The sequence below is a fragment of the Simochromis diagramma genome, unplaced genomic scaffold (genome assembly GCF_900408965.1).
Source record: "Simochromis diagramma unplaced genomic scaffold, fSimDia1.1 OVJJ01000463.1, whole genome shotgun sequence".
Classification (NCBI taxonomy): Eukaryota; Metazoa; Chordata; class Actinopteri; order Cichliformes; family Cichlidae; genus Simochromis; species Simochromis diagramma.
The window spans coordinates 5,088,205-5,100,993 of NW_024386941.1; the positions used below are offsets into that span (position 1 = coordinate 5,088,205).

Sequence of the window (12,789 nt, forward strand, 5' to 3'; positions counted from 1 at the left end):
CAGAACTAATAAAATCACTGGTTAATCCTAAGGTAAAAACAAGGTCCAGTGTGTGTCCTTTGGTGTGTGTAGGGCCAGACACATTCTGTGTAAAATGAAAATAATCCATGACGCCAAGGAAACTTCTGGCAAAGAGGTCAGAGTCATCCTCAATGTGTATATTAAAATCCCTGACTATAACCAGTCTGGACAGCTTCAAAGTGGAGGATAAAAAGTCAATGAACTCCTTTAAAAATTGACCATTTATGCCAGGTGAGCAGATGTCTACCAAGAGCTGTTAGTTAAAAACTTTACACGTCCCTTCATGGTATGGAGTGTGTGTGTGTGTGTGTGTTGTTGTTGATTTTTTGGTTTGCTTGTGTAGTGGCAATTCCTTTTGTTTGACAGACCAAACATCCCACAATTAAAAGTCCACAAGCCACTGCTGCACTGAGATAATATTTCGTACGCAGGCAAAAGAAGTCCACTGCCCACAGAACAGATAGCTCCAACACTCCGGCCCCTAATTGTGCATACAGTCACAATTACTTTAACCCTTTAAGACCTACCATAGAACCAAGACCGCCAGAGCTTACTTTATATTTTTACATGTTGTAGTGCCATTTTTGAGAGTATTTCAAGTTGTTATATTTTATTTTAAGCAGTGCAATTTGAGTTCTAAGCATCCCAGCAACTATTCAGAAAAGCATAAAGTCAAACATGACTTATAAAAACACCAGTATAGGCCTACAAGTAAAAAAAATAAATTTTTCGCGAAAATGACATCACTTCCGGTTTCGGGCAGGTAATGGCGGACATGTGATCCTTCGCGCTGATGTCTGTTTCAATGTGGGAAGTGTTACGAACAGCTGATCGGATCAGCAAAGCCTGTTTCTGGAATATTATGTTTTTGTTCCTGCAAGTGCTTTTTATGCAATATTTGCAAAGCTATATGTGGAAGGAAACCGTGACCTAGGACAAGCTGATGGCATAAGATGTAAGTACAACTCCTCCGGTTTCATATGCAAAAAAAATTATTGCGCTAGCTTACGCGGTTCCGGTTCTACAGGGATTTAAAAATAGTTACGCAAAACCAACCGGCTTTAAAGGGTTAAAGTCCGAAAAGGAGGAGCTATTCCCTTAAGCAGGTCCTTAATCTTCCTTGATGATTTTCTACATGATAAGGCTTCCAGTAGCAAAATAAGTTTTGTCACTGGCCTTTCCAAAACACTGGTCTTTGTTTGTAGTCTCACAGAACGCACCCAGCCTTTTGCATCCTGGTTTACACTTAAGACTTTCGCCATCATCCATGATCCTCTTGGAGCTGTAGTGTCTGCAATTAAAACAACATCTCCAGGTATAGGTCATCTTTTAGTCCTCATCCATTTTTGTCTTTCTTGCATCAGAGGTAGGTACTCAGAAAGCCATCTCTTCCAGAACAACTCTGCCATGTACTGTACCTGTTTCCACCTTTTCCTGACATGAAGATCACTTGGATCAAACAGTCCTGGTGGTAAAACTGGTTTACTTGTTAGCAACAATAAGTGATTGGGTGTCAGTGCTTCAAGACCATTTGAGTCATCTGAAATCTGATACTCTTTATTGAACGAATGAGGCGCTCCCACACACCGCCTTGGTGAGAGGCCGCTGGGATGTTAAAGTTCCATTTCATGCCATCCTGAACAAAAGCCTTTTGAATTTTAGCATGGTCCAGCCCAGTCAAACTTTCTTTAAACTCTTGAGTCGCCCCAACAAAATTTGTAGCATTATCAGATCTGATGGTCGAAACTGGGCCTCGTCTACAGATGAACCTCCGCACAGCATTTATACAGGAGTCTGTATCAAGTGTACATGCAATCTCCAGATGTACTGCACGACTAGTCAAACAAGTAAAAAAAACTCCATACCTTTTAAGGAGACTTCGTCCTCTTTTAACACTTATAGGTCCAAAATAGTCCACTCCAACATTTGTGACTGGAGCTGTGTCTGGTAGGACTCTCTCTTCAGGCAGATCCGCCATCTTTTGTTTAACAAACTTTCCTCTGTTGCGTCTACACATGATACAACGGGAGATGATTTTCCTGGTAGCAGAATTTGCATTTTGTATCCAGTATTTTTGTCTTAGTTTTGACAGCATGTGTGCTCTTCCTGCATGTCCCAACCTTTGATGGATATGGCGTAAAATCAGTGTTGACACATGCATATCTTTTGTCAAAATTGCAGGATGCTTTACTTCCATGGGCATGGCTGCTTTATTCAATCGGCCACCCACTCTGAGGATCCAACAATGGATCAAGTTTGCAAAGACAACTTCCCTTGGAGACTCCATTGCTGATTAAAGCCATTTCAGTTTTAAATTTCTGTTGTTGTGCATATTGAATAATAGGTTGTTCTGCCTTTACTAAATCTTCTGAAGTCAGATTTCCTTTCTTCAAAGTGGTCCTAAATCTTTCCATTCTTATCTCCACTTCTTTCTGACTTTCCAGATCATTCTTATTCAAACCTGCAGCAAGCAACTCTTTCCTCTTCTGCGCCAGCAACACCAAAGCCTCTTTCAGGTTTAAAAGCCAGGCTACAGAGATTTTAAGTTTTGCCCAAGACGAGAAGTAATGGATAAGATAGTTGGTAGGATTTTGTAATTCCTTCACAATGACATTCATTGTCAGGTCCTTTTTGACCTCTGGGTCATCTGCAGAAATTACACTGTACTCCACATCCAGTTTAGGCCATTCCTTTTCTGACTTATAGAGAAATTCTGGCCCCTTTATCCATCTTCTACATTTGAGGAAATCCCCAGCTCTCATGCCTCTGGATGCATCATCTGCAGGGTTCTTCTTGGAAGAAACGTATCTCCACTGATTCACATCTGTTGCTTCTCGAATGACAGCAATTCTGTTTGCAACAAAAGTATTAAATCTTCTGGTTTCATTGGAGATGTATTTCAGTACTGTTGTACTATCAGTCCAAAAAACTGATTTTTCCAACCTTACCTGCAGCTCTTTTTGCAGAAGTATGTTCACTCGAACTGCAAGAACTGCAGCCGTCAATTCCAGCCTGGAAATTGTAGTTTGCTTGAGAGGAGCAACTCTTGCCTTTCCCAGGATAAAAGCAACATGCGTGATGTTATTCTTTCCCAACTTTAAATATGAGACTGTTCCATAACCATCTTGACTTGCATCAGAAAAATGATGAAGTTGTGCCTTATCTGGTCTTCCAAAGCAACTTGGTTTAATGCAACATTCCACTTTGAACTTTGAAATCAGCTGGAGATCCTCCAGCCAATCACGCCACCACTGGAAAAGAGAGTGGGGAATAACTTCATCCCACTTCAAATTTTGTCGGCAAAGCTCTTGTAGCAACAGTTTAGCTGGCATACTGAAGGGAGACAAGATTCCCAATGTCCAAATCCAGATCCTTAATTTCCTTTGCTCTTCTTTCCTCTGGGATTGACATGAGCACTGTGCGACTGTTGCTGATCCATTTTGAAAGCTTAAATCCTCCTTTAGCGCAGATATCTGTCAGCCTCTTCACCATGTGCACTGCCTCCTCTTCTGAAGCAACAGATTTTAAACAATCATCCACATAAAAGTTTCTTTTGACTGTATCAACCTATTCAGCTGGAAACTGTTGTGCATTATCATCTGCAGTTCTCTGTAGAGCATAATTTGCACAGCTTGGCGAAGATACTGCTCCAAACAAATGCACTTTCATCCTGTATTCCTGTGCCGACCTTGTAGTGTCGCCATGTTGCCACCACAGGAAACGGAGAAAGTTGACGTGTTTTTCTGAGACGTGAACTTGATGAAACATGGAATCAATGTCTGCCATTAATGCAACAGGCTCTTGTCTAAATCTGATCAGAACTCCAACCAGCGAGTTTGTGAGATCATGTCCCTGTAAAAGCTGACTGTTCAATGATGCTCCTTTATAAGTTGTTCCACAGTCAAATACAACTCTTAACTTGCCCTTTGTGGGATGATACACTCCGTGATGAGGGATGTACCACACCTTTCCATCATCTTTGTGCAACTCATCTGCAGACACAAGCTTGGCATATCCTTGTTCAAGAATGTTGTTTACACATTCAGTGTATTCATCCATATAATGAGCATCCTTTTCAAATCTCCGTCTGAGACTCTGAGAATTCTGAGATGCTGCTCTGCGACACAGAGGTTATTTGGCAAGCTGGGACCTTCTCTCCTGAAAGGCAAATCAATAATGATTTCCAATAAGTTTTATTGAACTACTAACAATATCCATGAAACACAGATCCTCTCTGGACATTTCAGTCTGCTCCTCCGATGATCTTTCATTAAAATCATGATTGTACTGTTTAATCAACATTTCTTCAGAAATCCTATTGGCTGTTACAGCAGTGCAGTTGTTTTTTATTTCCACTGTTACTTCCAGTGCGCAGGGGACCATTTATGACCCAGCCAACTTTTGTTTTTACAGCATAAGGTCCACCCTCCACACTGTTTATCACCTTCCATGGCTCTAAAACATTGGAAGCATCAGTGCCTATCAGTAGCCCCACCTCTGCATCAATGTTGTGAAGTTTAACAGGTTTAAGATGAGGCCACTGATCAATGTTGCCTTGCTGGGGAATATTGACTGTAGAAACTGGCATGGTCTTTTGAGTCAAAACATCTGGCAGCGGCATGAAATCATTTGCTTCCAAACCAGACAGAACTTGTGCACTAACAATCCTATCTTGACTCATTGTTCTCAAAAGGATATTGGTCTTTTTACCTTTTAGATTCAGTCTTTTTGCCAGGGTTTCTGTACAGAATGTACCTGAACTTCCAGGATCCAGGATTCCTTTTGTTTGACAGACCAAACATCCCACAATTAAAAGTCCACAAGCCACTGCTGCACTGAGATAATATTTCGTACGCAGGCAAAAGAAGTCCACTGTCCAAACTTGAAAGCTGCGTTTTTATGGTTTATTTTATCCAGTTTGGCAAGCAATAACAAGATCCATTTTTGTTACTTCCTGCTGCTTCTCCTGCTCTGGTAAAAAAAAAACATAGGCCCACCCCAGTGCATGCTGGTCCTATACCAGTCTCTTTATTTATAGAAACAAAATGGCCCTACAGCTCTTACTGACTAATTTAACAAAGTAACATCAAACAAACAAAACATTGAAACAAATATTAACCTACAAATAAACTTGTAAATAAACCCCAAAATATAAGTAAACTAACAACAAACTTTAACTAATTTCAAAATAATAAAAATAAAGAACAGATAGCTGCAACAGCTTGTTTGCTTTAACACATTGCACAGAAACTACACTAGTAGAAGAAAAAAAGAAAAGGTGTCAGACTTTAAAAAATAGATGAACAATATCCAAAAAGCCATAAGAAATACAAAAAACCAGCATGGGCCATGGACAGGATCTGAGAAGTCCATCTGATCCCTCAGCTTATTTTGCTACTTGTTAGCGTACCTGGGTTGTTGACCCAGTGTTTTGAGTTTTGCATTATCATTTACCTTTGATTTTGCCATTATTTATCATTTCTAGTCTTTTGGTTTCTATGTTAGAATTCTCTGTCTTCTGGCATTTGTCTCTGTGTTCCATGGTTGCTCTGTCTCCCCTGTGAGCTGTATCCCATTGTCATGTCAACATCTGTGTTATGTTTGCTGTTTAACCCTGAAAGTCTGTCTCTCATGTCAGTGTTTCTAGTGTTGCTGTCCCTGTCTCGTTGGGTCTGATTTGTCCGAGCTGTGTTTCCCATCTGTCTTCCACTGCCTCCTCTGTGTATTTAAACCCTGTGTCTTCCTTCGCCTGTGTTGCTGTCTCCCTCATCCGATGCTGTGTGTTTCTGCCAGTTTAAGCTTTGTTATAATTTCCAGTATAGTTAGTTTTCTGTTCCTTTTGCAATCCAGCAATAAAAGATGAGTTTTGAGTTTACATTTGCCTCTGTGAGTCTGCATTTTTGGGTCCACCGTGCCTGTCCGCACACAGTACATGATACTACTGTTCATCAAAGCCTCATGAGAAACTGTTACAAAGCTTCTTGTAGACAATGAGCTATGTATAAAGGTGTGAGGGCAGTCAAACTGAGAAAGCAAAGGCAATGTACACCTGTTCTACTCATGTGTTTTCCTGAAGTCTCATTTTTTATGAAATTATTTATTTTGGGATTTAAAAAAAAATGTATCATTAAAAATGATAAAGCCTGTCCACAATATTACTTAAAGAATATGGACAGAAACAGAAACGCTGTACACATATGTCTGTATTTAATTCTTGGTATGTCTGCCTAAATACACAGTGACACATCATAAACATATACAGCAATAGTTTGATCAGTTTCAACAATATACTGAGTCTATGTCTATAACATCACATACTATTTTATAATCATTACATCTTTATAATGAAAGAAAAAGTTAAATTAGATTTTGCACATCTTAAAAATTAGATGACAGGATACTAATGAAGGCTTGACTTGAAAAACAAAACAAAGACAAGTTAAAAAATGTGTCTTGCCTACATGCAAATGTGTAACTGTAGTTACGGGTTCAAGGCAACAGCTTCAACAAAAACCACTCTGATATGTCTAATTACTAATATGTACTAAAGTAGGAATATGTATGTATTTTCAATGATTGCATAATTTGATTGATTTCATACAACCTATGTTTAATATTGTGGGTAAACAGCATACTTTTACACTTTTACAGATTTTGAGCATTACACCTTACAAGAGAAGTAACATTTTTCAGTACAATTTGCCATAATTATGTATGAAATATACACATAAATAAAAAATAAACAAGAGTGGAATCCATGTTTGGGAGGAAAAATACTGAAAAGGGGCTACATTGTGAAAATCATCACGTCTTTACTCTCATAAGTGTCTGAGAAAGACATATCCTGCTTTTGACTTATTTATTCACTTTTCAGAGTTACATATTAAGGTGAAAGATTTATCTCTAATTCAATTTTAGTTTTCTTCAGCCTCTTCATCAGCATGTGTTTAATGTCGCGAGTCTTGAAACAGTATATGACTGGATTAACAGCAGCAGGAAAAAGACTGTACAGCAATATCAACCCAATGCGGACATCTAAACTGAAAGAAAATCCAACAGCATAAGTCACATAAACAAAACATCTGGGTAGATAAAAAAGACATGTGATAAATATTTGTGAAGTACAAGTGGATAAGGTTCTTTTGCGCCCTGCAGAACTGGACATTTTCATAATAACCACAATAATAGAAATGTAGGAAAACAAAATGAATGCAAGAGGAAGCAAAAGACAAAACATGGCTAAACAGAGTGAAGTGACTACAACAATTCTAACATCGTCTCCACAAGCCTGGCTTATTATGGATATGTTATCACAGTAGCACTGAACAATGATGTTTGATTTACAGAAAGGCAAAGTTAGGGCATGGAGTACAACAGCTATCATCAAAGGCAGAGGTATGAACCAAGCAAACCCACACAACACAGATATGACACTGTTTGTAATTAGAACAGGGTAACGAAGAGGAATACATATTGCAACAAATCGATCAAGAGCCATAACCAGCAAGATGAAAGATGTTACTGATCCCAAATAATGAACAAAGAACATTTGCGTAAAACAGCCATAAAATGAAATAACACTATTGTCAAACCAATATTTTGACATGATTTTTGGCAGTGTCACAGTGCCAAATGTCAAGTCATTCAGGGCCAGGTGACAAAAGACCAGATATGTTGGCTTTTGCAGGGACTTTTCATAGGCAACAAATGATAAAATGAAAATGTTCCCCACTGCAATGGCTAGGTAAACAAAAAAAAGAAAAGTTGATATGGGTCCATAATACTGTGGTGAAAGTCCAGGAAATCCAAGGATGAAGAAGCTTTTCATCCTTGTTACATTGGTGATCATAGTTTCAGTAACAAATTTGATTAGAGCTTTGAAATATTGATATGAGAATATACTACTAACATGCACTATAACATTTATACATTAATCATTTTCCAGAAATCATTAAAAAAAGCTATTTAAAAGGTGGTCTTAGAAAAAAGCTATTAATTAGATGATCTCTGTTACAAACTTTGAGTATGGCTTTTGCTTCTGATTGCAGCTCTATATTCAAAAGAGTGTCTGGGTGGTAGGCAGCATCCATCTTTTATGAGGTCTGACCTGTTGTATCCTCAATGGACACCCTTCAGCACATCCTTCTCTCTTCCTGCTAAGCTAGCTTGTAATAAATTATTCTTGGTCAAAAAGTGCTGTTCCCTGAAGATTTGGCAGTGCATTGGCTGCAAAATTCCATGCCAGTAACTGAAGTCTGGAGAAACAAGTACTAAACAAGAGTGTACATAAGTAAAGTAAGTCAGTAAAATTTTATTTATATAGCACCTTTCAAGATAAAATCACAAAGTGCTTCACCAAAGCTAAAACATAAAAACAAAAATCAGCCAAAGGCAAGTTTAAAAAGATGAGCTTTTAGCTGTTTTTTAAAAGAGGTGAGTGAGTCCACAGATCTCAAACTCAATGGGAGAGAGTTCCAAAGTCTGGGGGCCATAGTTACAAAAGCTCTGTCACCTTTTGTTTTCAGCCTCGTGTGCTGGACAACAAGCAAGCCCTCATCACATGACCTCAGGGACCTGCTGGGGATGTAAGGATGTAAAAGATCACTGACGTATTTTGGTGCTTGTCCATGCAGAGTCCTGAATGTCAAAATCATAATCTTAAAGTGGACTCTGAATTTTATGGGGAGCCAGTGCAGCTGGATCAGCAGGGGTGTGGCATGGGAGTACTTGAAAGACTTGGTCAAAGCCTTGCGGCAGCATTCTGAACATCCTGCTGATGTTCCAAGGAGGTATTACATAAACAGGTGAACAAGGAATTACAATAGTCCAAATGAGAGGAAACAAATGCATGAATGATCATTTCCATTTCAAAGCATGAAACAATAGGACTCAGCTTCACAATGTTTCTTAAATGGTAAAAACATGTGCGGACCAGAGATTTAACATGAGCGTCCAATGTCAGAGCTGGGTCAAAAGTAACACCAAGATTCCTAATAGAAGATTTTGCAAATAAACCAAGAGAGCCTAAAGATAGAAAGACGATTGTGGCGGAGGCGGGGCCCCGGGCGCGGCTGCAGGGGAGGAGTGGTGCAGTGGGCTCAACGGGGCGGTACGGGAGACGCCGGTAAGAACAGCTGATGGTGATTATGGACTGACGATGGTTTTCCCTCCCCTGTTTTATAGTGAGACGGAGAGCGGTGGCGGGATGAAAAAACGACACACGTCAGCTGGGAACGAGCTGTCAGTCTATGTGAAAAGCATAAACCTGTGAAACGTGTGAATAAATGTGGAACTTGGCAATACCTGTGCGTGTACCTGTGCCTCGTATATTCCACAACGATGATTATTAAAAAGGTTTTTTAATAAATCAACATTGTTATAGGAATGTAAAAATAAATTAAAAACATCAGAAATTTTAGCAGCAGTAGAGGAATTTAAGATGCAAGAGCTAACCACATGTCAAACAGGAGAGAGAGACAGATGGAAAGACAGGAAAAAACAATACAACAATGGTCCAAAATAAAAACGTCCTCAGAACTAATAAAATCACTGGTTAATCCTAAGGTAAAAACAAGGTCCAGTGTGTGTCCTTTGGTGTGTGTAGGGCCAGACACATTCTGTGTAAAATGAAAATAATCCATGACGCCAAGGAAACTTCTGGCAAAGAGGTCAGAGTCATCCTCAATGTGTATATTAAAATCCCTGACTATAACCAGTCTGGACAGCTTCAAGGTGTATGAAAGTCAATGAACTCCTTTAAAAATTGACCATTTATGCCAGGTGAACACTACAGTGTCCTCTCTCGAGAGCGGGAGAGGGATAGGCCCTGACCGTCGACACTCCCGGCCCCTGGGCCAGGGACAGGGAGGTGTCAGAAGAGTTGGGTCCAGGGGCTGCCTACATGTCCAGCAGCAACCACAGAGCTTGTCTGGGGGCCACCCATGTGGCATGTGGCAGTGACGCAGCAATCACGGCCGTGAGCCAGGGCTCACAGGTAGCTCGACGGGCATCCAGCGCAGGAGGCGTGGATGTGAGGGGAAGCTCCCAGGCGGCTTGCCATATGGCCAGCGCACAGGACCACTCAACGTGCTGACATCTGGCAGATCTGAGGCTAGTCTAGCCAGCACGCCAACCTCAAGTGGTGGGCCCAGCAGTTGTTCAGTGGAGCAGGGGAGCAGGAATGGGTGCAGGCCCCTGCCGGGCACCAGTCGCTCTCACCCGAGCTTTGGGGACGGATGCAGAGGCAGGCTGCATCCTGGCTGGCTTCACCCATGGGTGCCGGACTAGTCCGGGCTCCAGTTCCAGTGACGTCGAGGGTCGCTGGTGGGGGTGGCAGCAGTGTCGGCCAGGAACCAACCTGAGCTGCCAGACTCATGATCAGCTGCACCCGGTGGTCAGATCAGTCCTACTCCCTGTGGCCCATTTGGGCCAGCTCCTTCCCTGGCTGGCCCGGTCCTGAGTCTGCGGTGTCCCCCTGCTGGGTTTCGACACCACTGTAACAAAACCACAGCAGACCTGATGACAGCTTCATGATTTTCAGCATCTTTTATTACTATAGTTGCTGTACACTCCAGGCAACTGCAGCTTTGCAGCTGAACTGAGTCCTGTTATGTAGCCTTTATTTGTTTTCCCTGTGTCTGTGTGTGTCTTCTCTGGGTGTTCTGATTTCTTCCTACAGTCCAAAGACATATTGACAGATGCTTTTAATTAATAATAATAATAACAATAATAATAATACATCAGATTTACATAGCACGTTTTAAGAAGCCCAAGTTCGATTTAAACAAAAATATCAAAGGCCAAAGGCATCAGTGAATAGGTGGCATTTCAAGTTTTTAGAAATTGACCAGAGACAGGGCATTACGATTCTCACAGGTAGCCTGTTTCAGAGAATGAGGGCAACAGCACTGAAGGCTCTGTGCCTAAATGACCATAGTCTGGTGTGACATATGGAGAGTTCCTTTATGTCTGAAACGAAGGATCCAAGATGGAATATAGTGGAAAAGATCAGATCACTGAGAAGCAATAGGGCCAATGGAAGTGTGTAAGTGAGGGAGTGATATATTTGCAGTACTTAGTGTGGGTAAGAACTCTGCAACTGAGTTTTGAACAAACTGCAGCATGTCCAGGGCTTTAATAGGCAGACAAAACTGGACAGCTTTGCAGTAGTCCATGCTGGAGGTATAAGGCTGGAGTCTCAAGATGTTATTTAGATGAGAGTGGACAGTTGTAGAGATAGATATTTAATATGAAATGTGAATTAATTCAGTGGTTATAATGGCTGTAGGATGTGATAGTGAGTGTTTGATTGTCTGTCTCTCTGTTATCCCTGTGATGGAGTGATGCCCTCTGCAGGGGTTGCTGCTATTTGCCTAGCGTCCCTGCAATGGTAAATTTGATGTGGTTAAAAAAATGTTAATAGAGCCCAAGTTCATGTTCTTATTCTGATTGAGGATTGATTTAAGACTTTCCCATAATGAAAGTGATACAAGTGCTAATAGAAGACAAACAATTCACAGCAGAAAAAGTCTGTGGAGGTGTCTGAAATTTATGGTGCTTTGGAATTAAAAATAAAGTCAGAATAACATTTACTAATCTATAATATGCCAATTTGCTTATCAGATAAAGAGAGACATGTATGATGCAAAGCTCTTTTCCTCAAATAACATATATGAACACTATATACTTTCCTTAAAGTTGCTTCAGGAATTGGTTTTGTTTTATTTTGGGGTTTTTTTTTCTAAAAGGGTTGAATTATGAATTCCTGACTGAGAGAGGTAATGCTGCACTAATGAATTAGACTAACTATTCACTTTAGCTAAAGTTATTAAGTTAGCTAAAGAGTTGGGATGCTGCAAGACATAAATAAAGCTAAACTACAAAGGTTTGGACACTGTTTTGCATGTTTCCCTACTGTAGGGGTCTCTGCAAGCATACAGGGCTCTAAGAGGGTACAAGATGACAACTTTGGAATTCTACTAGAAACAGTCGATCATATTTGTTTGTCAAAGCTGAATCCAGGGCGTTTTTAGCTAAAAGCTACAATAAGCATAAAAGTTACTGTATGGCTATCATTTGTTAACATGACGCTCGTTCTTATACATGTAATACATTTATTACCAACCTGAGAGTTTATCCGCTGGTCATTCGACATGACTTCTGAAGTCTTAATTCAGCTCAAGATGCTGTAGATTCCCATCAGTGACACTTTCGGTCCGCTAGTAAAACGTAGTTCTATTAATCGGCGCTCTATTACTCTTGAACCGGAACCAGATGTAAGTCCCAGAAAACGGAATTTTGGAAATGAAATTGAATTGTAGAACTGAAACTGAATGGTGAGAAGTGAATCTGAAATTATTCGAGAACTAAATTTTTAAAGGATAAAATACAGTTTCAAAGCAAATGAATTCATTTTCAAACTATAAAATTGAATTTCAATTTAGTGATGATCATTTTCAAACCAATAAATTGAATTTCAAATTAGGCTAATTCAAATTCAGTTTTTAAAAGCATTTATTCAAGCTACAATTCAGATTCAGTCCGAATAATTCAAATTTAACTTATTCAAATTCAGTTTCTGATGGCACAGATTTCTGCCCATATAAATGACCGTCTTTCAGATGCTGTAGTTACCTCCACAGGGTCACCACCAGACTGGTGTTTGAAACCAAACACTTCAATTCAAGATTCCAAGAACACTGTGTTGATTTCTACTCTCAGAAGTCCTCACTTCATCTCAACTGTAGGTGTAAAAGGGATGGTGCTAAA

The 12,789-nt window shown here is 40.1% G+C and overlaps 1 protein-coding gene across 1 annotated transcript; it reads right to left on the bottom strand.

Annotated features, from left to right (window-relative positions):
- Positions 1-6,904: 6,904 nt before the first annotated feature.
- On the bottom strand, positions 6,905-8,034 carry LOC120736995 (olfactory receptor 52E8-like). The gene has a single exon (XM_040037427.1). The coding sequence runs from the start codon at positions 7,868-7,870 to the stop codon at positions 6,905-6,907; it is 966 nt and encodes a 321-aa protein (XP_039893361.1). The 5' UTR covers positions 7,871-8,034.
- Between the last annotated feature and the right edge of the window lie 4,755 nt (positions 8,035-12,789).